Source organism: Pseudoliparis swirei, chromosome 4 (genome assembly GCF_029220125.1).
Source record: "Pseudoliparis swirei isolate HS2019 ecotype Mariana Trench chromosome 4, NWPU_hadal_v1, whole genome shotgun sequence".
NCBI classification, from domain to species: Eukaryota; Metazoa; Chordata; class Actinopteri; order Perciformes; family Liparidae; genus Pseudoliparis; species Pseudoliparis swirei.
In genome coordinates this window covers 20480989-20508534 of record NC_079391.1, presented here as the reverse complement: position 1 = coordinate 20508534, position 27546 = coordinate 20480989, and the positions used below count along the sequence as shown (strand labels likewise).

At 45.2% G+C, this 27546-nt stretch overlaps 1 protein-coding gene across 1 annotated transcript in view; it reads right to left on the bottom strand.

Moving 5' to 3' along the window:
• Nucleotides 1-27546, bottom strand: part of LOC130192679 (A-kinase anchor protein 13-like) — a 79074-nt gene that overhangs the window by 36129 nt on the left and 15399 nt on the right. The window contains exons 4-10 of the mRNA XM_056412785.1: nucleotides 25415-25578; nucleotides 24375-24546; nucleotides 20449-20487; nucleotides 15238-15484; nucleotides 13996-14176; nucleotides 6866-6920; nucleotides 620-765 (exon numbers count right to left, since the gene is read on the bottom strand). Of these exons, the coding sequence (XP_056268760.1) occupies nucleotides 620-765; nucleotides 6866-6920; nucleotides 13996-14176; nucleotides 15238-15484; nucleotides 20449-20487; nucleotides 24375-24546; nucleotides 25415-25578 (1004 nt within the window). The remainder of the gene's footprint in view (nucleotides 1-619; nucleotides 766-6865; nucleotides 6921-13995; nucleotides 14177-15237; nucleotides 15485-20448; nucleotides 20488-24374; nucleotides 24547-25414; nucleotides 25579-27546) is intronic.

Genomic DNA, 27546 nt, shown 5'->3' with positions numbered 1-27546 from the left:
TTCAGCTGGCGTTTCATGATTTAGGCTCGTAGATGCTCGTGCCCTTACAATTAGTGAGGATGTAAAACATACACTGTGTTGCTCAAGGGCACGTGGGCGCCACGGCTGCTCAGCTGATGAGTTCCCAGGATCGATAGAGTTCCTGAGTGTTATGGAACAGGCAATGTGTCTTGCAATTGAAAGACAATTTCCCTTGCAACGTGAACCAAAAAGGCCACCTGGCTTCAAACAGACTTTCAACGGCAGCGGAGTGACAGCAGGGACCACGGCCTGCACTTGCCCAGCAGCAGTGTAGAGCTGCTGGCTGAGGGAGTCCAAAAAAGATGCTTAGTAGGTGTTTGGCATCTCAGCCTCGGAGCGCTGATAGATGAAAAGCCAGGCACAGACTGACGGAATAGCGAAATATATTCCATTGCACAAAAACAACAACAAAAACCACAGCGTTCTTGCTGTTCAGTGTGGGCGAACTTGGATGTTTGGATAGCAGGCCGTGGAGGATTTGATGAAAGTGGTTGAACCCTGAATGCAAGGTTCATAGAGTATTATTTTAACATTTATTTATTGATCGTTTTGCAGGTTTGGTGATCCCCGCATAAAGAGAGAAAACAACGAGTCTGACCTTTCTGAAGACGCTGTCGTGTCCTGGCTCTGCGTTCAGGAGACATTCAAAGTCGCTGCCAGAGTCTGTGTGAGCTGCGGAGGGACAGCTGGTGGCACTGCTGGTTCTACTGGGCAAACTGGGGAGAGCTGGAGGCCCCGAGGATTCTGGAAGACACAACAACAGTGCGTTAACGCTAAAATACAGCAGGTTAAAAGAACAGAGAAAAATAGAGCCCTTTTACTCTTAAAACGGTTTGCCTAATGTAGACATGAAGGTGGACATTTCAATGATTAAAGTGAGATTCCATTCAACGAGAGCGTTTCAGCTGGGAAATAATGTGTTTTCATTCCCTCCTCTGAAACAAAAGCAGGTCTGTTAGACATCAGTGAAAAGACTTCTGGGAATCTGAGAAGGTGTGAAAAGGCTTAGCGGATCAATGGCCGACTGTCCCGACTACAGCCTCCGTTTGTGCGTTTGAATAGGTCTGGGAGCAGAGCTGAAGTTAAAATCTCATTCGGGGGGGAAAAGACAACTGGAAAATGCTATTGATGCGCCGCAAAAAAAACACCAAAAGAAATACCAGCTTTCATGGGAGAGCATGAGTCACAATGGCCTCAACTGGACAACTGATGTCTCCGAAGACCTTCCGAAGCACTCTGTATACGACCTAAAGTTAGAAGTCCTTTTTCACGTCAGTCACCGGGTGTTTGATCAGAAATCAGCGCGCAGACAGATTCAAGCCCAGTGTGTGAACACACCTGCTCCCCCCCCCCCACCCCCAACTGAATCAAACACATTAAATATCTTCCACAAAAAAAGATCCCAGAAGTTTTTGTGTACATGTAGGGACATGTCCAGATCGTGTTCCAGGCCGAGCTAAAACGGGAAGATTGCACCGAGCTACAGATGTAGCTTACTTTAGATGCCAAGAACAACGAGATGAAATCATTCGCCCGGTTTGTGTATTTTTTGGCTCACTCCCGGTGTCTATTTTTGCCAAGAGAAAAGATGAAGTTGTTGTTCATCCCTCAGGAACATGTTCCCCGCTCTCATATGAGAAAGAGGAAGTTCCCAGTGTGCGCTGCAGGTTTGCAACCGATGGCTGTCGCGGGCACTGTAGGAATGAGGCTGAGCACTCCGCTGCTCGGAGGACCGGGTCGCCACGGGGTCGGGAGACGAGAGAAAGGGTCGCGTCGGGAGTGGCCCTTCATTTTAGCATGAATCTGTGACACTGCAATAACAAACACATGACTGAGGAGGGTGGGAGGGGGAGCACCGTCAGACATCCTGCAGATGATTAACTGCTGACCACTGAAGACATGGATGCAATTGCATACAAACGTCGGTTGGGTTGAAGGGGTGGCGCCCTGCGATCCGGCCGGGTCGTCCTAGTGTGAGGCCTGCTCATTGAATCAGAGCCTCGAGGTGATCAGGATCACAATATCGGCCACTGCAGTAGCACGGCACTCCCACCGAGGTTACACAAATCAAATGGAGATGTTCCTGATCCGGTGTGAGGTCCTGGGACAGGGATGTCGTATGTGTACAGATTGTAAAGCCCGCTGAGGCAAATTTGTAATTCATGATTTTTGGCTATACTAAATAATTAAAACACAAAGGGACATTACTTCAATTAGCAGCTCGCAAGGGCCTGAGTTCTGTAAACTTCCACACGCTTTCTCAGATGTTGAGTGGTGGATTCCACTCATTAAAACACTCTTAACCTGGGAGGATGAAGCAACAAGCAATCATTTTGATTCCAAATTAAAACGCTCTTTTTTTTAATTCCCCGAAATGTTTCACACAACCGAGAACCGACGCTATAAACTATCACTCGTTTCTAATCACGCAGCTTGAAAGAGCTGCAGAGCCGACTGTGATTCAAGTCGGAATCTGAATTCATGAATCAGAGTTGTCAGCGGTTTAAAAGCTTATTTAGGGAATTAATGTCTCTTAATGTTTGCATCCGATGCTGTTGAGCGGTTTGAATTCAGCGGCGGAGGGAGCTGGCAGGGGGTTATACCCCTTCCTCTATTTCTGCGGGGGAAAGGTCACGCGACACAGTTGTGCCTGTCAAAAATCCCTGAACAGTAGGGAGAGGTCTGGTTCACGGGGAAGGGCCTGGGACAGGGAGATGGCATACATCAGGCCGCCTCATGATGTCATCAAAAGTGGGTTTCCTTTTAAACAAAGCGGACATGATAACATACCAAACATGAAAACTACAATGACCTTCGACCCCGCGTGCTGCGGCAGGGCTTAGCCTCGACCGAGGCGGTTTTGGAAGTTGATGCAAAACATCTTGCCCTTTGTTCTTCGCATTCTTTGACGCCACAAGCACACCATGAACCGGAGAACCCCAAGATGTAAACGAGAAATGTGTTCAAGCGTGTGTGTGTATTGGGGGAGGGGTAAATGGCGGTGACAGAATTGGATGCTGGGAGTGTTTTCTCAGACTCCACCCCCTCGCACCTGTCCACCAGAACTAGCAGGAGACTGTGAGCTTTGACAGCTGTCTTCCTCCCTCTGACACACACACACCCACACACCTCTCTCTGATGAGTCGGTGGGTGGTTGAGGTTGTTGGTCAGATGTGAATCAGCTCACGCACCTGTGGTGCTCCGACAGTTACTCAGCCTAATATGCAAAGTTTTTTTTTTTTATCATTTGTTTGGCTTATTTTGTTAAATATTGCTCGCAATCCAAACAGCTGCTGTCGTTGGGTTTTAAATAGAGTACGTACAAAATAATAACAACAAATCTATAACAATAACAAAGCAAGACAGACTGAACACAGGAGAATAAATGTGTGTTAGAGTATTGGGGGGGGGAAGAAAAAAAACTGATGATCCAAACAATTCATCCAGTCTGAAAGTAATGAACGAGGCGAGAAATAACCGACAAGATAAGAGTATCCGTCAGGCCTCCCTTCCTCAAAAACACTCTTCCCTGCACATGTTGGTACTATTAGTGGAGATAAGTCCCCACAGAGGCGACCCAAAGTGTTTCCCCAAGTACAACAGATGTTATCAGCATTTACAGATACAACCATGGCTTTTTTCTCCCTTATACCCTTATATTTACTTGTCTTGTATTTTCTAAGGACATGACCTGTGAAATGTGTACAACTGGGAGGACTTGTTGCACATAGGTGTGTGTGTGTGTGTGTGTGTGTGTGTGTGTGTGTGTGTGTGTGTGTGTGGGACCACACTGGAAGCACTTTGAGGTTGGAGCAGTGCTGAAGCCCGTTGTAGAGCTGCCCGATTATTTTCTTTCCTGTTGTAATTAGGTACAATTAATCATCTCATAATCAGCGATGCACCATCTGTGCTGTTCACTGTTCCAGTTTGAGCATTAACTCAACGACTATTCTTTTTTCTTATTGTTAAAGAGTTTCATTAAACCCGTGGTCTGCTGCCTTCCTTGCGTACGTTTCACGCAGTACACTACTTAACCCAACTGTAATGTAAGCCTTCACTGTGATTCACTCAAACCCACCATTTACTCCAATACCTTTGTTGTCTCTTTTCAATGTATTATTTTTGCCTTGAATCAAAAAGGCACACCCAGCACGTCTCCTCCTCTATAAATAAGGGTTACTGAGTCGAGTTGAGCTAAACAGGACGTGGCTTCGCCCATGATGAGTGTCATATTACGCAGCGTTACAAACAACACTTTGGAAGCGGCAGCAGGCGAGGCCAGCGAACCACCGGCGGCCGGGCGCACTACCAAACCGTGGCTTTTTCACAATCACATTAACCAGCTAAATAATGGGATGGACATTTAGGCCCATCATACAGCGCAGACAATACTCATGCTCAGAGGCCGAGGCTTCTCACACACTCGTGAATCAAGTGCTCCTGGGTCCCTCATCGTTGTTGCCGTTTCCACGCTTTGGAAAGGCAAACTTTGTACAGTATATCGCCGGGGATACGTCCAGTAGATCCAGAGAAAACATGCAAGAAGGAATTGACCACCCAGTGTGGTCAAACCCTCAAGCAGAGCTGAAGGTCACTGAGGTCTCTATCCTGACCTTTAGCTGGCTAGCTGTGCAAGTCCATTTTTTCAGGTCAACGCATTTGCAATGACCTTTGACCCTAACTGAATGGCAGATGAGACACTTAACAGTCATCCAATCCGTTTCAGACCTAGTGTTGCTTCCCTGACTAAATAAACCAAAGAGAGAGAGGGAGAGATGGAGGCTGATGGAGTTGAATGGGTTTGGTGAAGAGAGAGATTTCCACCAGAAAGGAAGTGATGTCAACTTCTCCCAGCTGCTGCAGAGGAAATCCCACCCTCGCCTTCCCTTCTATTTCATTTCCGTTTGGCACTCCTGTTTTTTCTTTCTTCGTCAGTTTCTTTCCATCTTTGTGTTTCCTCTGTGTTTCTTCACCTCATCCATTAGAACCTTTTTTCTCTCTCTTCCTCCATTTGACAGAATGATGTTTCATCTGTTTTCCACCACAGAAAAAAAAGCAGTGTGTTCCCTTCGATCTATTGGTTGTGCTTTATTGAGACTGGTCTCACCGCAGACAGTCGCATTTAACAGAGTTCCTAGGATCCTGTTTTCCCATCTTTCTGTGGCCCCATACATACGTGTCAACCTCTGATTTATTCACATTTCCTTTGGTCATTCCCCATATCCTGACTGAAAAATATTCACAGCTGCAACAAATATCCATTTGCTGCAGAGGCGAGCGAGCTAATGCCGTTTTCAGCCACATGAGCAGCTCTAGGGACGACACAGAGGGTTGATGTGATTAGTTATTATTTGAGGATTTATATATATATATTATTTTTTTATGTCTAAACCTCAGTGAAGGCTTAGTCAGACCCAGAGGTTAGCATGTAAAGGGATGTATGATTATAAATGTTCCTTGTAATCATGTTAGCGTGCTCATATTGGCATTTAGCCCCACTTTAAAGCCTTTTTTAAGGCTTTTAAACACCGGGGACGTGATGACAACAAGAACAAACAACAGTTGCAGCACTGGGGCTTAAATTGGGAAAGGAAAAAAAGGAAGGAGTGAATTTGGCATGTGTTGTTCGATACTAGTGTCTGTTTTGAATATATATTCTTTCGCACCGCTAAAAAAGGCATCAACCTCCTTTTTTAGCGGTGTGAAAGCTTGATCGCTCCGCAAGATTATCATTTGACAAAAACAACAGTTCTTTTTCCTGATCCGATGTGAGGTCCTGGGCGAGGGATGTCGTATGTGTACAGATTGTAAAGCCCTTTGAGGCAAGTTCGTAATTTTTTATATTGGGCTATATAAAATAAATTGAATTGAATTACAAAAAAAGAAAAACATTTATATTCATGTCTTTGGTGTGTAAAGGCTGTTAAAGAGCAGCTAGCTTGATTGTAACTAGCAGTAGTCTTAGACTGGTTATAGACTAAAAAACATACCAAATAAAGGGAACGGACAAAAATCAGTCATAATGAACTGAAACTTAAATGAAACTGGGGTGAGCCAGGCTGCTTGTCAGGCCCACATATAAAGACAAGTTAATGTCTCGACTGTTCAGAGCTGCCGGCCAAACAATCACATGTATTAACTAGAACGGGCACTCGGTAGAGCGCATACCTTCGCATACCACAAGATTGGACATTGAATTATGAACATTTTGGCATTAGTTGCATGCCAATTGGATAAAAATTGACCGCACTATGGTAAAAAGAAGATGTTGACCTTTTCATGACCTTGACCCGATCGATCCCAAAATCGAATCAAATGGTCCCCGGATAATAACCAATCATCCCACCAAATTTCATGCGATTCGGTTTAATACTTTTTTAGTTATGCGAGTAACACGCATACAAATAAATCAATAAATAAATACACGGCGATCAAAACATAACCTTCCGCATTTTCAATGCGACGGGAAATATAGACACAAGAGTGCTATCAGAGAGTCAGGCTTCACAAATAGACCAGTACGTGGCTGCAAAGCAGTCACTTGGCGTTGCAGACCAACTAAATGATTTCTCACAGCCTCAATTTCCTCTTTTGAGCAAAAAAGGAAAAGAAAAATGGCAGACAAAGCTGTTTTATTTAATCCCAAAAGAAATGAAATTCTGAGGTCAGTTAAACTAGATGGATACAGCATCTTCCAGCAGACATAAATGACCAACTTCAACACACTTGTCACACTGGGACTTAGAGCGGTAGACGCACATCCTGTTGAATCCCCCCTGAAGAATAAATAAAGCTAAATAACGTGCACAGAATGCGATCATTAGCGGCCGAGAGTATCTCTTACCTGAGTGCTGAGTGTTGCACGGCTGATGGAACGACGCCTCTCTGTCTCGGTGGATCTACAGAGAAACAGGAAGACACTGAATCAGCCTCAGCAACATGTGACCGTCACCCCGCAAGAGAAAGAATGAGGCAGACCAGCGTGGCAGTTAGGAAGTGTTGCTCAGCGTGGACAGGATGGGAGGCACCGACCAGGCGCTCTTAGAACAGCAGACTTCAGAGCATTCATCGGGGTTCAGTCGCCGCACCTGGGGGGGGATCCTTTAGGGGAGATCTGAATGCGCTCGGTTTTCTTGCATTTGGAACTCAAGGTTAGACCGGCAGAAACTTAGGACACACGTTTATGCATGCACACACACACAAACAACGCTGGAGATCTGCTTCCTCTGTGGTCTGAATGTATATACAACAGCTGTGTGTGTGTGTATGTGAGTGAGTTAGAGAGCTGGTTTTAGCTGCCACAGCCCCCCCCCACCCCCCTCTGCAGGCAACAAAAAAGCCTTGACAATTATGCCGGAGCTACGATCTGACTGGCAGCTCTGGATCTGAAGCTCGATGGAGGCTCAGAGGAAGCTCGCTGTGTTTTTAACGAACACCGTCGCGTAGATTACGTTTAGCGAGCTTTGACTTTGAGCGTCGGCGCAAGCAGAGCGGGGGGGGGGGGGGAATCAAGTGATTTCTGAACTGAGATGCAGCCACTGCCATGGAGGAGAGATGATGCCTCATTAACCCTTGTGTTGCCTTAGGGTCATTTTGACCCGAATCAATATTACACCCTCCCCCCGCCTTAGGATTAATTTGACCCCATTCAATGTTTAATGTCGGTGTTCTTTCGGTAGTCAACAAACAAACATAAAGTGCCTCACACTTAAACTTGGAAAACAATATTAATTCTAATAATTTTCTGGAGGTTTTAATTGCTGGCGTCAAATTGAACCCAAAGGGTAAAATATGTTAGTAAATATAAAGGTAACAGGAGGGTGAAACATTGAATCGGGTCAAAATGACCCTAAGGCAACACAAGGGTTAAAGAGATGTGTATGGCTTGTCCACCTTCAATGGTTTGTTCCTCCTCCTGTAGCTTGTGCCTGGCTCAGATCAACCCTTTAAACTTGGCTGCGTAGGGCTTGTAGAACAGGAACCTCCAGACGCAGCTCAAATATAGACAGGTCCTTGATCTAAAGGCTGCAGCCTTCAATCTGGAACAAAACAGAGAGGCCGCTCCAACGTGACCCGCCAAGGCCGATGCCTGATGTTGTCCTCGCCGCCACTGTGTGGATCCTCAGGCTTTCATTGGACTGGTAAGCCAGAAAAGTCCTTTGGGTCAAGAACACAGTTGACCTCGTTTCTGAGGTGCAGAGACGTACTCGAATGAAAACATTGATTTCCTGGTGTGACGCTCGACTTGGCTGCTCACCGCCCGCTCAGCCGCCTACATGTTGATAGCCAACAGAAAGGCTCCCAGTCTCTTTAAAATCAAAAGAGACTGGGACTTTTTTTTTTTTACTCAATGTATTTCGGTTCCGTAATTCTCTTTTTATTCTTACAGTAGTTTTCACTATAGGCGGCGCAGTCTGCCATTTCTACACGGGACTCAGAGTTGCCGACCTACCTTAAGATAATGTCACGAAAACAGACACTGCTACAAATAGAAAGGGGAAAAGCAACAGAAGAAAAAGCGGAGCGCACACACCGCAGTGATCCGGTGAAATGGGGAAGAGAGACAGAAACCAAACAGAAGTGGTTAAAAACAAATGGAGAATCTTGACAGAGAAGGATGAGAGAGTCACAACCAACGAGCAAGGTCGACTCTCCCAGAGTGCTCTGGGAGTGAGGGGGGCTGAGCTCGATTTCTAAACGACTAACCCCTCAACTGTCCCAGAGCCCACTGTTGAGAAGCCCGCTGGGACCAAGAGAAACACTGGGCTCTGTTGTCCAGGCCTGGGAGGGGCAAATGTGTGTGTGTGTGTGTGTGTACGTACGTATGTATATATGTACTGTATTTATGTATGTACTCTATGTATGTATGTATGTATGTATGTGTGTGTGCTGTATGTATGTATTACATTTTGTATCATTCCAAAAATTAAACCCATACTGTCAGTCAGACCTGGATAAAATCATTCATGCACTCATTTTCTCGAGACTGGACAACTGAAACTCCCTCCTTTCCGGCATTAATCAAAAATCCATCTCCCGCCTCCAACTCGTCCAGAATGCAGCAGCTAGGCTTCGGACTGGTTTTAACAGACGGCATCACATTACCCCAGTCCTGGCCTCTCCCCACTGGCTCCCTGTTCGTTTTAGAATTGATTTCAAGATTTTGCTGATCACTTTTAAAGCACACCTGGGTCTGGCCCCAGGCTACATCATTGAAATGTTAGCCCTTTATGAGCCAGCACGCAGCCTTAGATCCTCCGGTGGGGCCCTTCTGGCTGTTCCAGAGTCGAGGCTTGAATCAAAGGGTCACCGTGCTTTTGCCATTGGAGCCCCTCGACTTTGGAACGACCTACCGGAGGGGATAAGGCTCGCAGAATCAGTAACTTCTTTTAAATCACTTCTTAAAACCCATTTTTATAGAACAGCTTTTAAGTGATCTAGTATTTTTATGCAGAACGTTGGTTCCCCTAATTTAGTTTGTCTGTTTTTAATTTATTTGGTTTTAATATAGACTTTTAAATGTAATATTGTTTTCTTGCTATTCCACTTGTTTTGCTTTGACTCTCTGTGGAGCACTTTGTAAACATTGTTTTTAAAGGTGCTATATAAATAAATTTATTATTATTATGTATGTATGTGTGTGTGTGTGTATGTACTGTATGTATGTACTGTATGTATATGTGTGTGTATGTGTGTGTCCATTCTGCTTTTGCATTCCTACACAGTGACAGGCCCTTGCATACCAACTGGCATCGTCTACTACATGCACCTCCATCAGCCGACAGCGGTACATTCATGGACACATATTACAAACAATCAAACTACTTTTGTCTCACTCGTCAAGTCTCCCACACACACAATGAACTCTCACACACACACTTTCTTTTCTCACAGCTGTGTTCAAAAATCAAACAGAGGCCACAGAGAAAACAAACACGCAGTGGGCGCCAGAGACGAGCGCGGAGGTTCCGCTCAGATGTGAAGTGATTGCCAGTGACGGCAACAAATTACAAAAGGTGACACGGCTTGACCTCAAAGCAGTGCAGTAGTAAGCAGAACTTCAAATAGAAACAAAGGGTCCTGAAGAAAACCAGATGAAAGCCAAAGTAAAGGAGATGGCAGCTGTAAGTGTTCCTCATAGAGCGTTTACACAGAGGGCGCCAGCAGGAGTGCCTCTGCTGTGGCACCGGTCAAAGGAGGAAGTGAACTGAGGCAACGAGGGGGTCTGAAGTGGACATGCCGTTCATGCAAGCTACGGAGTTATTCAACATGCGTTTCCTTCATTCTGGAAGGGTGTTGTTGTTTATATTGGTTGGTAAAAAGGTGACCACAGGGTCCTGTCCTACGTCCCTGAAGGTTGGACACGTGGTAACATCGGCCGTGGTGAGGAGAGAAGTATGCGTGCTTGTTTTTTTGTCCAGTGCAAACCAAGAGGCCCAAGGTGACGGCGAGTCGGGCTGCCCGCCATTTAGTCAGCAGCCCGACCCTCCATCAGACAAGTGTTGCAGCAGTTAGCAAGTCTGCAAAAACCAGGCAGGGGGAAGAACCGATCCCGGGTCCGGAGTCCGGCATATTTGTAGCGTCGGGGGAATCGAAACTGTACCCAGAGAAAACACATCTGGTTTAAAAATGGTCTCTGTATGGGCAGGACTTGGATGGATGCCATGGATAACCCAGTGACTGTTTCCAGCTCGCTACGTACACACATGGCCCGGTGGAGGCTCCCGGTGTAGGCTCCCGGTGGAGGCTCCCGGTGTAGGCTCCCGGTGTAGGCTCTCCTCTGTGGCACCTTGGAACTGCGTGGAACTCAACTCACCAGCCACTTTAAGAGTCAATCCGCCGAGTCAGATGATAAACCCATCTGCTGCACAATATTTGTTTCGGGGCTTATATTTAACATTCCAAGATCGATTGAAATCCTATTTTCCACTGTCCCTTCACAGGGAGGTCAAAGTCACAAGCTGATGGGGGCGGGAGTGCTTTTTAACCACTAGACCACTTGATGAGTTCCTTTGAGATCAACAGCAGAATAATCTTCCCATAGCGGCTCCCCGGTGACACAAGCAAACGAGTCCTTGACACCGTCTGGCGACGGAGGCACCGACTATTCCTGCAATCATAATCATCGTCTAGAATGCTCGAAATGCTGTGCGTACCATGTGAGATCCTATAAAAGGGCCCTATTCACAGCGGCTGTGCTGATGATGTGTTCTGGGACTCCAGGCCAGCCGAGTTGCTGCGATGTGAAACGCTGGTTGGAATGAAGTCATTTGGCCCGATGCCCGTTTCCATCTCAGGCCAGAGGAAACCGTGAGCCTGCCGCTGCCTTTTTTCTTTTCCCACCATCGTATCGCTCTCTCACTTTCTCAGACACACACACACACACACTTGCTGTTTCGCCCCTCCGTTGAAAAGAGGAGCTGACATCAGGTACAAGTTTAGAATGTGACATGGCGTAAAGACGGGTGTTACATACACCAGAGCAATCCACTTCATGAGTATTTTCCTCTCGGTGACTCCCGCTCTGCTTCTGGGAGTCACAGCCGGCAGACAGCATGGCGGCCGACGGCACTGGAGGACCATGTCGAGTACCGTGTTGGTCACAGAGTTTATGCGTGGTACTGTACAGTCCAGCTTTCAGTCAGTGGTGCTAAGGCAAGAGGACATAGCTCCGCTTTGAGTAGTTAGCTTTGTTTGAGTCGGACTAAAAGGGAGTCTCCGCTTGTCTTGTACATATTCTCAACAACCCTTCATCACCTCCTTCAGACTCCGCGGACCGAGGACCCGGGGAGGTGCAGTGTCGAGGAGCGAGCTCTCGAGAGCCACAGGAAATCTCTTTGAGTAGTGCGTTAAGTCCACACCGCTCGGTACACGTCACTCTCCATCGATCGATTGTCAGAGCTTTTTGCAGCCGAGCAGTCGGCGGCCCCGTTCAGAACAAACGTGGATCGAACGTGGACCCAAGAGGAGGTCAGGCCACTTCAGGGTGGATAGTTTATATGAATTACTGATTTCCATCCTTAAAGTCAGACCACGGCTAAAATTGAAGAGGCTGGTAACTGATGAACAGAGGAGCCAAACGGCATCATCAGATAAAAAAAGGGATACAACCAGAAATGTAACTCTGACCTAACTGTCTGGGTTGTACATTTGTAGAAACCATGCCGGTAGAGAACTGGCCGGATGCTCGACCTGGTGACTTTCTCAAGAACCGCTCAAACCAAACTGCTCCACACGCAACACTGCGCTCGCTCGGGTCCCCGCGCCGTACGCCTGCCGTGACACCGTTGTGTCACACGCCAAAGTCACGGCTACTCACGGTCAGAAGCAGCACGGGAAAAGCCTCCGCTCTGGTTCATGGGGAGACACACCGGACTTTACCGGTAGGCAAGGGAAGCATGCTGGACCTGGGCCTCCCCCAAATAAAAGGGCCCTTAACAGATGTAGATCTCCTATGATGTTAAGATATGAAATCCTATTAGAGCACTACATTTACCAAAGAGATTATGGTTATGTTGCAGATTCAAATTTGACTCACAAAATATTAAACTATTCAAACATGATGCATTGGTATATTCATTAAACTCTCCAGCTCCACAGAACTGAAAAGCTCCATCTCGAACAGACCTCAACCCGAACCCTTCAGGCCACGGAAGCAGAACCAAAGGAAAACGGTTTGAGGAGCGCTCCGTAAACTTTAGAAACACGACTGCGATGATTCTCTTTCACTCTTCAGATGAAGTAAAACATTTAAATGCAGGACTTTAACTGTGCGGTTTCAATAATAGTTTCATGTGAAAAACATTTAATTCCTCTACCACAGACTAAACCAACATGCCCAGTTAGAGAAAGGGTGGAACGTCAAGCAAGACGGAGGCGTTTGCCTTCAAAATAAAATGCCCTGAAAACTGAACATATGTGTAATTTATGCCACAATTCAAACATGTTAAAAACGGATTTGTCTCTCGTCGCTGACTACCGGCACCGCAGATATATTTTTCTGAAATAAGTTCCCAAGTGGGGGTGGACTTTGCCTCTCTTCTGAAAGGAAACTTTGTACGATGAAAAACACAAACCCCTTTACCAACAACCAACAGGACCAACTGCCAAAGGAAGCATTGTGGGAAAAAAGCGTCCTGATGTTTTGTATTGTATATGCGTGGAGCCATTTGGGCTTCAAATAGCACTTTTGTGTGCCCTAAAGTCCAAAGACCATCCAGTTGAACTGGTTCCTCACATAACCTTTGTGGTACAGTCACAGGACCTTTGAGAGAGAGGGAGAGAAATGTCCCAACTCAGTGGACTTTCTGTCCTGCATTCGCTTTATACATGTTCAGCACTAGTTCTCCAAGTAGCCACGACCGGGATCTAATAGTCCACAGACTGTAAACTGTGGGAGCCTCGTTCAGTTTCATGCCCGTATTCCCCAGAGACGGACAGAGCGCAGCACAGACCCACGCGCCTGTACATCCAGGAAACCGCACTCCGCCCCGAAATAATCAGCACTCTGTGTCTGGAGGGCCGCTACCAACAACCATGTAATCATCTCCCAAGGTGCAACAGGGCCAGAGCCCGTCACAACATCTCCAGCGGTCAAATACAGGTTTGTGAAAGAAGAAAAATAAACACGTTGCTGCACATAACTTTTTATGTTTTGCCTCCTCTGGTCGGGTTTTAAAGAACCAGTGAGATCAGGTCTTCAAACGCAAAGCCATGAGGAGCTTTGAGCTACCGAACCGCTTCACAAATCTCTCTTTAACTCTCCATTTAATGCGTCAGTGTGGTTAATTAGCGCTGACCTCGCTCTTTGGGAGTTGCTTTCACGCTTTTACTGGTTTTCCCATTAGCAGTTGTATCCCTTTCAAGCACTTCATAACTGTTTCCAAAGTCTCAAACGCCGGGGACTCCTGCAGCAGTTGGCGGTACCATCGTGCCGAGCAACTTTTTTCTGAACGTGCGGATGAGGTGGCCTACCTTTATCAGAACCACATCCACGGCTCTCTCCCCTTTGGCGCGGAGGCTGTACCTCCGCTTGTGTCGCTCGTACATTTTTCCCTTAAATATCCAGAGCAGATTGAACCGAACAGCAGAAAGAAAATCCGTCAGGAGCTCTGTGTCGAGGAGAGCCAAAGCCGTGTGCTGAGAAGCTTCACATCTGGCCTCAGTAGCAGCCCTCCACCAGACTCCAGCTCGACTCCCTCCTTCTCTTCCCTCCCTCCCTTTTCTTTCCCACTCAACTTCTCTCCTGACTTGTGCCTTTGCTCACCCTCCCTCCCTCTCCTTCCCTCCCTCCCTGTAAACCAGCCAGCCAAGGCAGAACATTATTAAGAGTGTGACAGATGACAATGGGGCATTATTACTTATCACTTAATGGGCCATCAGATTTCACACTGTTGAGATTCAACCCCCCCCCCCCACCCCCCTGTGAGGCACCCCTCTGGGTGTGATTTGCACCTCTCTCAGATGATAGATATGGCAGTGCTTGCATATTCCTAGACATGGGGTAGAGCCAGAATGGGTCAGTTACTCACCAGCGCAGATTGCACTTGAGGTTTTTTTACCCCCCCCACCAGCATATTGTGTTGTGTTGTTCGCCAATCATCCGCACAAGTACGTTCTAATGCGGGTATATTCAAATAAGGACACGGCAAGGGGCAGGATGGCAGACACACACATGGTTCTGTATCTACAGCTGAACAGAAAAGTGTTCCATGCACACAGGCTGTGAAGTGTGTGTGTGTGTGTCATTTGGGCTTCAGGAGGAAAAGAAAAGGAATAACTTCACGGTGTTCCTATAAACTGACTGCGCTGCCATACATTACGGTTGCTCTCATCCAGCAGATCTCTTGTTTTAGCGTGTCCTTGTGCTCCTTTATTTTGATTAACTGTGACAAAAATGAGATATAGAATACATTCCAAAAATAATAACAAACATGTATTAGTCACCTCCAAAATCCATTATTAAGAGAACTAAAAACCTGTGGTTGAGCATCGCTCAGCATATCTTCACTGTGGGGGAAGCAAAGGAACTGAGCAAGTGAGGAAAATGAGAAAACTGTTTTTCGACAGATTACTCGCCCTTATATACTGTATATATATATATATGTATAATAATATATCATATACATAATATATATATTCCGAGGATGCATATATATATACATATAAATATATATTCTGAGGATGCATCTCAAGTGTGTGGACTGGCCACTTCACCTCAACTGCAGTTCGTTCAACACCAGACCGTTCAACTCCAAACGGCTCATGACAAAACCCGCTGGCGCGAGGGGCGACAGCGAGCGAGCGTTCCGGATCTTGCGCCCGCCACCTTTCCCTACCCTGTCTATCTCCGTTCCCTCCGGTCCAGCTCCATCGGCTGCCCGACTGCCTCTGGCCCAGCTGCCCGCTGTCTGAGGCGCCGGCGCCTCTGGCGGTCGGCGACGCATGGGCCTGCCGACTGGGTCTGTGAGGACGGAACATGACTGTTTTGTCAGGCAGGCCTCATGGCAACTGTAGGGACATCAAGAGGGACCAGCCACAAGAGGCTTCCAATCAAAAGGAACTCAAGTACAAGACATGTGACTTGAACAGGAACGGCTGAAATACATCTTTATCTCACATGTTTAAGCTCGGAAGGCGATCGCAGCACAGTGCTCAACCTGAACACAAAGACCACGCTGCACAGTGGAATACGAATGAGCCGATAATAATGTGGAACTTTTGAATTACAATTTTGAACGAGCAAATAAAAAGAACAGATTTAAATAGATCCAGAACTAAAGAACAAAGAACAGATGATGACATGAGGAACTAGAAAGACAAATGATAACTGAAAAAAGAATAGATACAGACGACAATGACAGTGAAAGGAAACAATAATGATAAATACACAGTACTACATGAAATGGGAAACTGAATAGGAACAAATTCAGAATAAGCAACATAGAATGAAATCATTAATTTCATGCATAAAAGCATGTAAAATTTAATGCACAGCAACTGCAACATGAATAGAATTAGGAATAGGAAAGCAGACCCACTGCCACAGGATGGAAATAACAGAGTCAAACTGAGACTAATAAGAATGAAATTTATGACACAACCAAAAACAAGAGATGGTACATTATGGATATGTAGTGTGATAATGGCCTCAAGTCGCAGGCAGGAGCGGCAAGAGCTCTTGATGTGAGGCTCCCCCAATGGAGAGCGTTAAGTGGCAAGTTGGAGCAGCTGTGTGTGATTCTAGGATGTGATCATGATTGTGTATCAAGGTGTGTTCAGCGAATGTGATCACTATTTTAGGAAAGCCAGTTAGAAGCGGCTTTCAATAGGGATGGCAATGTAGGATGCACGTGCACAGCCTGCAGTAGTGCCCAGGGTCATAGTGAGTATGGACGTGGCTAGACGATGAACAGCAACTGGTGCAAATCCTGATAAAATTCAAGGTTGAACAAATGGCACTGCATGGCACACGAGTTAAGCAGCGGAGGTGAGAACAGTGTTGACGGAGGCATGTAGCGGGATGAATAAATGCGAGCAGTTGGGACCGCTGAGCGAAAGCAAAACAAGCGCTTCGGTACTGCTGAATTCAAGCACGCGACTGGATGCGAACAGCTTCCTGCGCAGAATGGGGTTTGATGTGGTGCCCGGGTGAGTTTGATAGATAGTAGCTTGAACGATATTTAGCAAGGTTCAATGATGAAAAGATAGAATTATTTAACGAGTTTGCATTTTGACGTGTGTGCGCATCAGGACATAAGTGTGAACAAAACGTCTGCCTGGATTGGTTAGGCTCTGTGACGCAGATGAGCGAGCAGTGAGTTCAGGGAATCAGTGAGCTGCAGGTTGAAGCAACAGGAGTAAGCAGCTTCTAAAGACAGTGTTAAGCTAAGAGCAAGTTAAAAAGGTAACATCTAATGGATTTGCAAATAACATGAATCATTTCAGAAGGAGTCAGCTAAAACGTGAACTCTGATCTGAAAGCATTAGCATGTGTGAAGCCTTTTTCTGAACGAGGAGTGGATAAGATTTCGGAAGCAGGTCGAAGCTTGATGCAACCACCGATCGCGAGCGAAATGCAGAATATTAAAATCATCGCGAAAAGCAGAATTTTACTGAAGTCACGCTGTTACAGAAACTTGGAAGATGAAGCCAGGATGACACTTTCCAAGCATAGCAACCTAATGCAATTAGAGTATCCTTCACTCAGTCTATTTTTGATAGGAAATAGTCCAGTTGTATCACCGACTATCAAAGCCAGAACAGATTAAGTCTCCAGTGCGAAGCACTGTGACCAATGTGTCGCGCATTGAGAATATCTGCACCACGAGTCGTTGCTTGGAGACAGAAAGGTCATCCCGGAGTGTTCATCGGGATTAGAGAAGCTGAGCACGATGTTACTCGGGGAGAAAGCACGTCAGACTGAGAATCTGCCCGGTGACAGGCGGTCATTGAATACAGACTGTGCTTCGGAACGGCCCTCGAGAGAGGAGCGTCAAGTCCTAGTATCGTGAGCATGAACGACCAACAGGGCTGAGGAGCTGGCCCCGAGTCGGTCCCAAGTGTGCCTGTCTGACAGAAGAGGTGCAGGGCTTATGTAGATGGCAGTGCAATCCCGCTGAGGCAATTGAGGAGTTCAGATCTGATGAGCTCGAATGACAGGATCAATTGGCCACAGCCTGATTCAGGGCTCATCACGGTCTCAATGAGAGTCCTAGTTGTAAACTCAGCTGGAGTGAGTGAAAACACCTATCATTACCATGTAACACAAATTTTACAATTAAACGCTTATCATGGAGTCACTAAAGGACTCGATGGTACTGTTGCTAACTAGCACTTGAATCATGAGGGATCCTTAAAATTAATGGAATGAAGTCTAATCGATTTGCAGTCAGTTAAACGTTTTAGATTTCAGATTCAGCACGGCCTTGAATTCACGCCAAGTTGTGTCAAACCTGCTGACAATCGGAATCACTGAACTGCAAATTCATAAAGCTTGATTATTCAAGTTTCACGTGAAGCGGTGAATAAGCAATCAGCTGCCTATCCGCAGCTAATCGGAAGGCGTCCTTAATTGACAAACTGCACTAGAAACATCTGATTAGCTAAAGCTCTCCGGGCGGGGGTAATGGCTGGCTCAGGTTGATGTATCATTGGTGGTTGTTAAATCTGACAAAGGATGCACGTGAACACTGGACCGTTCATACTGCAGAGGTAAGCTCTGACAGTTGGATGCTGCAAACACTCTGACACCTGGATTGCGACTGACAGCAGACCTGGGCTCCAGACGGTTTTTACAAAGCCGTTTTGTTGAGTTGGCTGATTGTGCAGTGTCTCACGTTTCCACGTTGCTGTAATGAGAAGTGACTTACATTGCATGTTCTAATCATGACACAAACGCAAACAGTGCTGTAGATGTGTTAATGATAAAAACAACTCAACAGATGATCGAATTTAGGGTTGGGATTGAAAGTTAAAAGATGCGGTATCCTAAATACAGTTCTACATTGCCTAAACTCAATCCGCACTGTTAAGAGTACGTCAATAATACAAATCTTCAAACAGCAATGACGATGACAAGGAGATAAGTTGTTAAGATGGGAAATGCAAATATCCACATATCTAGATCGACAGATTAGGCATCCTGTAATTTACGTACTATTGAGCATGTATCTAGGCTGACCTAAGTGTACAAAGGGTCTTACACATAGTGTTGGTGATGTGTGAAGCCTCTGGAACCCTTAAGTTTTCGCGTTAGTGTAGGTCTAGCCTCGATTACACATGCCTTTTAGTCCTGTTTATGCATTACTTGCTTGTATTTTCTTTAAAACATATCTTTTGTTATGCAGACCGTTGCACATGCTCCGTTTCCGTACCTATTAAACTATGTAAGTCATGTGATATCAACCACCATCTAATCCTTTGTGCTGCTTTCATGATTATTTGCTTTAATCAAAGGAACAAGTTCTCTCATAAATAAGTCTAGTATTAGCAAGGACGTGCTTCCATGTGGTTTAGCATTAACAACTTACTACTTATGTGTAAGCCAGCGATACCGAATCCGGCTTTGCGCACTTACGTACGTTGGCGACATAGCCACTACACCAAGTTATTAAGGCTTCTGTCCATTACAGCGCGGTCCATACTGTTGTGCCTTTCATACAACTTGAACAGTAGGGGCCAACGCGTCACGCTGCGCGATGCCAAATGGGATTTGCAGTCATGGCTAAATCAGGGTCTTGCAAGTGAAGGTCAATCACTAGCTAACAGCGACTTGAGACTCTAGCATGCTACACAAGTCATCGACCGTTGCCGAGCACCGAACGACCGAGTTATGGAATATCAATAGTTTGCTTTGATAATACAGGACAGACAGTGATCATGTAGTGGAGGAGACCACCGTCGAATTCCTCCCAGTGTCGGATTCACTGCTTTAGCTTTTTGCATTGTCTTGTTCTACCCATTCATTGATCCTTGCTATTTTCCAGAAGAATTACTCATCCAATTTTCAACCTAGCTGAAGATGTCCTATCTTCCAAAGAAAGACTTAGCTGCTGAGTCGTGTGGTTAGAGTTTTTGAGATGTGTCCAAACTCCTACACTGATGCCTGGACCAGTATCCATCCTTCACCTTGACATTTTTTCTTTTTCATGAAAAACTGTGGTATATGTTTCACATCATGAGCACACTCTTCCAGCAGGTGATCAGTTGGTAATTAGATGTTACATGGGGTATAACTGATTACATTAATTAGTCTACCAGACTGACTTACAGATCCTAGCGTGTTCATCTTGTCAATATGTAGTTTAATTCCTTTACTTTCACCCTCATCATTGACAAATATACCATCAAACAAAACATGTGACCGGGCTATGGGTCAAATGAACTTTGCCGCAGGGTTAGGTTAGATTGTTTTAATAGTGATCCTTAGCATACCTTGAGTTACAGTTTGATGTCAATTACATAAGATAAAATCCTTTACTGTAGTCCTTGATGGGCAGCTATTTTACAGCACTTAGCTTTTAGTCTTAACCGGCAGATGAATTGAAATTAGAGACTGTTAATTTAGTGGGATTAAGAATAATTATGTGTGTACTTGTCTGATGATAGACTTACTAAATGACATGGTGAAGCATGTAAAGTGCTGAAGCTTGTAGCTGCGTATTTTGCAAAATTCTTTAGTTAGTCCAAGCATGTATACATCAGTAATGAGCAACTAGAAACATTAACTGCATTTTTAAAAAAAGGGCAAATTTTTTAAAAAAATAAATTTCTTTTTTTATAGGTTTTTTAAAATTTTTGCCCCGGGGCAAAAACTTTTAAAACTGAAATTATTTTAAAAAAAACCCTTTTTCCCCCATTACCGTTTTTCTTTTCAATGGGAAAAAATAAAAAAAAAAGAATTCCCAAAAAAAATTAAGCCTCGACGCGCTGAGAAGTGCAGCAGGGTCTCCTGAGGATTCGGGCCTGGGAGAGCAGACGGAGGGCGAGAAATGCAGCAGATCAATAGGAACGTTCAGAGGCAATCAAACAAGCAAACAGAGGAGGAGGAAACAGAGGAGGGGCGGCAGTGCAGCCGGCAGTCGCTGACATGCCACCACTCGCTGCAGCTTGGCAACACCCCGTCGTCATCTAATTTAAACCAGTACAGGGTCCACGGTGACTCAGCAAACAACAGACCTTTACACATTTACAAAAGAATAAAACCACAGCTCGCCCCCCCCCCCACCATTTAAAACGGTGGACCAATGCACATATTTGGAAGCCGATACTGCGATTTCTAGAATGGCGCCAATGTGCCAACTGACCTTTGCTCTTTTGTGCTTTCTTAATAAAGCAATGTGGAGAAGGCCCCCGACGCGGCATCTAACACGCAATAATGAATTGATGACAGTGGCCAAAACAACAAGTATGCATTGATTTCCAGTCATGTCAGTTCATGTCAGCAGAGAAAGCCATTTTGGGCCCATGTATAAACTGAACTCTTAACGCCATCAAACACTCAGACCCTTTTCCTTTACATCACATCCACAATAAAAATAATGGATATTCACACAAACGCACACGCACACGGCAACATGAACTCAGACAGGCTCCCTTTAGCTTTTCAGTCAGGATGAGTGGCTGTTGGTTATTCCAGGGAACCATCTCAAATGTAATCTGTTTTAGTTAAATCTCTCTCTGCATTTGCTAGGAGAGTATTAAACTGTTTCTGGGTCTACAGGAGTTGCCCAATCCTTTCTGATAAACATATTTTACTGCATGACACACAATTTATAAAGTACATCCTGAGATAGAAAAGGGGTACGCTTGTTTAAAAGGGTGAGGGGAAGAGAGTCCTACAATGTGGAACACGCAGATAATCAGTGAGAAATAGAAACACCGTCACACGTTAATTCTGGTACATCAGATGACTTTATGCTGGAGGGTGTGAAAAACCTCCACCTCAGTGCCCAGATGTCTTGTATTGCTGAGTCAGTACACTGCAAACAGAACACAGCTGGTCCGTGGTTATTTATAACGGCAGAAAGTGCAGGAATGAGAAAGAGAAAACCTCAACAGTACCGTTGCCCAGTCCACATTTCTTCTCTGCATTCTGCTCTTTATCTTTCATGTGTCGCTGCATTGCACGGAGGATTTTCTTCCTCCAGAGTCTTCACACGAAAAACCTGATATTTAGACGAGCCAACGGGCACATTCATGACAAGCAATTATAGAATTCAACTTCTCTGTGATTTCTACTTGGACTTAATAACTGTGCCATGTTCAGATTTTAACTGTAAGAAACTGAAAACAAGTTTAATATTTTAAAAAGGAAACTTTTTAAAAGTTGAATATTTTATAAAGGAAACTGTTATCAGCACCATTACGGGAACACGTACAATGCTGGCTCTGTGTGCTGATGAGAGGTTTCACTCCATTTAACGGTCTGAACCAGCCTCTCTCCTGATTGGTCTCCAGGAAATGGGTCAAACACCACGCTCCACTTGGCCGAGCTGGAATGTGATGTGTCGACCGGCAGCGGGAAGTACTCTGCTGTTGGGGTTGTGCGGCGGGGCGGTTCTTCAAAACTGACGGCTGTCATAAACGTCCACAAATATTTGTTAGCACAAAAGAAAGTGTCGGCTGGGATTTACATTCAGGTAGAGCTACTTGCTGCAGTGCAGGAATCCCCAACAAGCCTAAAGTGGCTCTAGGAACAGCAACGCCACTTTATATAAAGAGATGAGAGGAGCAACAGCTCCACAGTCTTAGGACGCTCACGGTCACATTTTAAACACAACAAGCATGTCAATATATTACATGGGGGAGAAGGCGGACAATCAATCGCTCAGGTTGATATCTCTAAAAATAAGCAACTTACACCGAAACAATCTGTATTGACAGATGGCACCACAAGCGAGAGGACACATCTGTATTTCGGATTTTAGAGGTGAACTGCCCCTTTGGAAATAATTAAGATGACAAACCATAGGGTGCAGATAATTTGACACTAAATGTTGAACGTTGAACATGCATTGTTCTTTCCTTGTAAAGGGAAGCCTCCCAGAGGACAATAAACAGCTGGCTACGACAAGATCCGTGACGGCCGCGTGTCCACGACGTGAAGCATGACGGAGATAAACCACCGCCACCTCCACCTGTAGTCCGCTGCTATCCATCAGCCGACAGGTCGGATAAATGAGGAGCAGAGTCGGACTCCTCTTGCCGCTCACGGCAGCTCAACGTGGCCGAGCGTCTCCTGTCGAAGCGGTGACACATTGCGGAGCGGAGTCCATTAGAGCGCCCATCACTCACCCGCAGCAGGCAGCCGCCGCCTTCCACATCAACAACTTGACAACCAACTTAAATGCAAAGGAGCTCCAGGGTGTGTGTGTGTGTGTGTCACTAAAAGGCTTTGAGGCTTCTCACAACAGTATCAAGCAGATCTTTCCATACCGGCGGGGATCGCACTGCTGAAGACTCGATGACTTTTTCGTTTTCAGGCCCCAAACGGAGTGTGCAGGCTTTCAATCTCCGCGACACACTTCCCAATCCGTCGGCTATTTTCGCCAGAGATCCTGCTGGTTTCGATCTAATATCCTAATTCAAGTTTAAACCACAAGCTATTACCTAAACAATAGCCTGAGGCAGAGGCGGCGCTCAAACTACTCCCCAAAGAGTAGCGTCATGTTGCTTCACAGAGAGCAATTACCGCGCTGAGTTTATCATCCGCATCAGCTCGTCTGGCTTCCTTTAACCGACCAAAGCAGTCGGAGTCAACGGCTGGAGAAAATTGCCACTTTAATGTTAATATAAAATGTGCGTTTGTTTGCGCCGACGTAGCCGTTTCACAGAGCTGCTCTGGTTGATGACACCGGCACCGCAGTCAGAAGTCCACGTGGAGACGCGCCTTCATGTTCATGTCGGTCTGTTAATACAAGCTGCCAACCAGCAGCACGTTGACACACCGGCTGTCTGTGGGATTGGCGAGAGATGCGTTTGCCCTTCGTTATCGTGTCAAGCAGTGCTTACTAAAAGATTACAAGAAAATATGAGACAAAAAATATTCATGTCATGAATTACACACTTACTTTAGGTGTGTTGATACACATTACATGTGCGTCTTGCTTTATTTAGGATGATTCTGGTTGTTTGTATAAGAAATATGACCAGGTGAGTCTTTTCTTATAATGGAAGAAGTGTCAAGAATCTCAAACCTCCATAATCGCGGGGCACCTGCTTGTTAACCTGCTTATAATAACGTTTGTAAAATGTTTCATCTTAAATCACCTTTGCCAAGACATGCGTTCATGTTGAACACGAGGTCATCAAATGTCATAAAAAAGGCGATAATCTATCAAATCCGGTCAAGCTAGACAGCTTCCTGGGCTAGGTTGTTATCAGCTGCTTCAACAACAAACTAAGACTGCTCCACTGAATCAATACTTATTTCATAAATCTTCAACAAATCCTTATTTTCCCACTGCATTTAAAGAAGCCTGCAGACAGAGCACCAACCAGGAACCAGCAGAATCTGAGCAGCCTGTGCACATGGGCCCAATGGGGAGGCTTCTCCCAGCGCATCTCTTGCCAACCTGGTGCGTCAGATTTCGACGAGTTTGAGAATTTAAATCATAAACTTGCAGCTAATTCTTGGTGCGTTTTGGTTGGCTAGCCCTCTCTGCACTTTTATTTCCTAAACTGTGGAGGCCAGACGGACACGGTGCCTTAACATCAGAGTGAAATCTGCATGTCACATAAATCAGCTGCCAGATTAGTTGATCAAAAAAAGGTAAAAACTAAATAGGAGGCACTTCTTATAATTAACACACAATAAATCCAGGTCCCAATGTCTTGTTTCACTGCCTCACCATTGCTGTTGGGGAGCTTGTTCCCCAGTAGGCTCCATCCCGGAGGCAGCGCGAGGTGTTGGAGGGCCAGCGCCAGGCTCTCGTCCAGACGCTCGCACTCCTGCAGGGAAATCTGACACTCGTCCAGCAGCAGAGCCCCGTCCAGGCCGTCCGCCCGGCCCGCTGTGCTCACCTGCATGGAGGACGATTACAGCGATGAGTCACGATTGTTGTTTTTTTGCGGAGGAGGCTTTGTCCACTGGGAGCACTCACTTTAAGACGCTCGGCATAAAAGCATTACATCTTGTGCCTAAACTTTAAGATGTAAATGCAGGAGGACACATACACATGCATGTATCTGTAACACCCTGCTCTGTTTCTCCTGTGTTTCGTGTCTCCTATGTCTCCTCTGTGTCTTCTCTGTCTTAATTGTTTAATTCCCTTCACCTGCCCTCAGCCACTCTTGTCTCGTGACTGTCTGATGTCGTACACCTGTGTTTCCCCCCCTATATATTGTATCAGTCTTTCCCTTGTCTGCTGTCGGATTGTCGTCTCTCGTTCCGTGTCTTTTTCCCGTCGTCCTGTCCGTGTTCCTGATCCTGCCTGCCTGCCCTGACCGACGATCCTCTGCCTGCCCCTTTTGGACCTTGTTTATTTTGCAACTGTTTTGCCTCATTAAAGAGCGCCTTTTTGTTCTTCAAGTTGCGATCCTGCTTGATTCTCTGCACATGAGCTCCTGCACCTCGCTACCCGTGACGTCGGCGTGACAGTATCAGCTCTATGAGCTCAATTTGGGGCTAAGCTGTGCAGATCAAATGACATCTTAAATATGGGATGATAAATTGCACAGAAAATAATTCATTAATTGAATGGAACGAACCGTGAGACTGTGTGATTGTGTTCACTGTCGGCCCAGACAGTGAACACAATCACATGGCTGTCTTACTGTCACTCTGCCCACATTGCCGTATCACTCGTCGTCAATGGAAACTACTTTCCTCTCACCCCGTGACGAGCCTCAGTCTGTGTGGTTATGTTACTGCTCACTTGGAAATGCTCACCAGAAACTGGGCCATGTCAAAAGCCACATCCTGGACAAAGCTGAATCGATGCTCGGCCAATGGAGACACGCGACCCAGACAGGGCTTTAGGTTCTCGGGGGACTCGGGGACGCCTCGGCTGGCTGAACACAAGGTGACCGACACCACCTCGCAGCAGTCATGAGCTACAAGGGAAGCAAAAGAAAGGCAGGGTGAGGAAAGAGGAGAGACAAGTGTAGCAGTGCTGTTTATTAGCATTTCTGTCTTACATAGACACTATATTGTCCAATCTATCTGTGCACATGTAGCTATATGTATACGCGTCATGCGTTGTTACCAACTGGTATTGCTAACGATGGCTAGCAGCGGCTACATAGGCTAGAGCAAACCCCATTGAGTTGTGGCTGGAACACATTAAATCACAGAACGTATAACAACAACAATATTAGATGTGTGCAACAATTGTGACCCGTTGAAACAAAAACCAAAAAAATAAAAAGGAAGCAAAAGTGGATACTAAACATTGTATATGTTACTAGCTAGTATCCTAGCTACCATGCTAGCAGAGCGAACTCTTACAGGATTCAACAATCAACGAACTCTTTCTCTTTTTAAATGAATCAGATACACAAACCCTTTCTTTTTAACATGTTTTGTCAGAGCCATTAGTCATGTTTTTAGTCATGAGAAACGTACGCTGTGAAATAGACCTGCTCTTTTTATTATTACAAATTACTACGTTTAACTTCTAGAAATACCATAATTTGGTTGATTTGTTGAACTATTCAGTGTAATTATACAGTTAAGTAGCAATATGATGTACATGCTACTTGTATCAAACGGTGGCGACTCGTTTCATGATGTCCTTCCCGACAGGAAACCTTTCCCACTCACATTAACCAAATGAAACCAGATTGCCTGTCGACATTTATATGCAAGTCATCTGCTATTATGAATGAAAAGTGAGTCTCAGATGTTTGGTTCAAAGAGCAAACTTGTTTGCATGAATCTATTTCAGCCAGGTTTATCAGTCAGAGGCTCAAGAGGCTAAACATAAGCAATACATATCTTTGTCATTTGACTTTGTAAAATTGTCTCATAAGAATTCACAATAATCAGCTACAATACAGTTGCACCGCTGGCTTCAATCGTATATTCATACCTTAATTATTACAAATATTTACAAATGATATAGCAAATGAAATGTGCTTAAATTTATCACACTTATACCTATTTATCAGTCACACATTTAAACTCGAACAACAAACAGATGAGCAACACAACATGATATCAGTTAAATGAAAATGTATGCAAATGAGTTTTCAGTTGTCATCACAAAAAGAATGAACAAAGTTAGTCAACATATCGGTGTCAAAACACAACTGACTAAAGAATAAAGGCCTGATTGATGCCTTACATGCAGTGCTGACATCAATGCCTCTAATTTACGCGGCACATGGCCTTCTGCATCAATTCACTTCCTCCCAAAAATGCCAAGTCATAAGCAGTGGATTGTCATTCTCCTCTAAAGACGAATGAACATGAGCTAACCCCATGATCCATTCTCGGCCCGAGCGAGCTCATTGCATTCGTATGTATAACAAGTGCTCAGCTCCTTGGATAAATATGATCACATTTTGGGGAAAAAACTCAAAAGTGATTCCAAATAAACATATCCAGGATGTCAACGGTTATTCATATAAAGATATTAGTTAACGCCTACAGATCAGTTTAAAAGTGAACCATTAAATTGCGAGGCAACCAAGATGGAAGACAATGAAAAAAAGGAAAAGACACAAGTCTCTCTTTATCCACTGTTACAATCAATCGAGTAGCGAGCGCTGCATAGAAGAGCTTGCACGAGTTAATAATGTGCTTGTGCACTCCGCTAATGTTAGCTTATGTAAAATGTAATTTAAAGTTAAATTCAATTAAAATGTAAAGTTTTAGAAACCGATATCTCCTTCCAACCTCTCTGGGTAACAGATATCACTATTACACAACATTTAACCATTACGAGCTCAAATACTCCAAACCAGCCTGGAAATGAGGAAAATCGGAGACAAGTGGAGGAGCGCCGGATAGTTGTCGGAGCAGACGGACTGAGCACATCTTTCTAGTTTACTTGGTGTTGCTACAAACGTCGCGCCGCT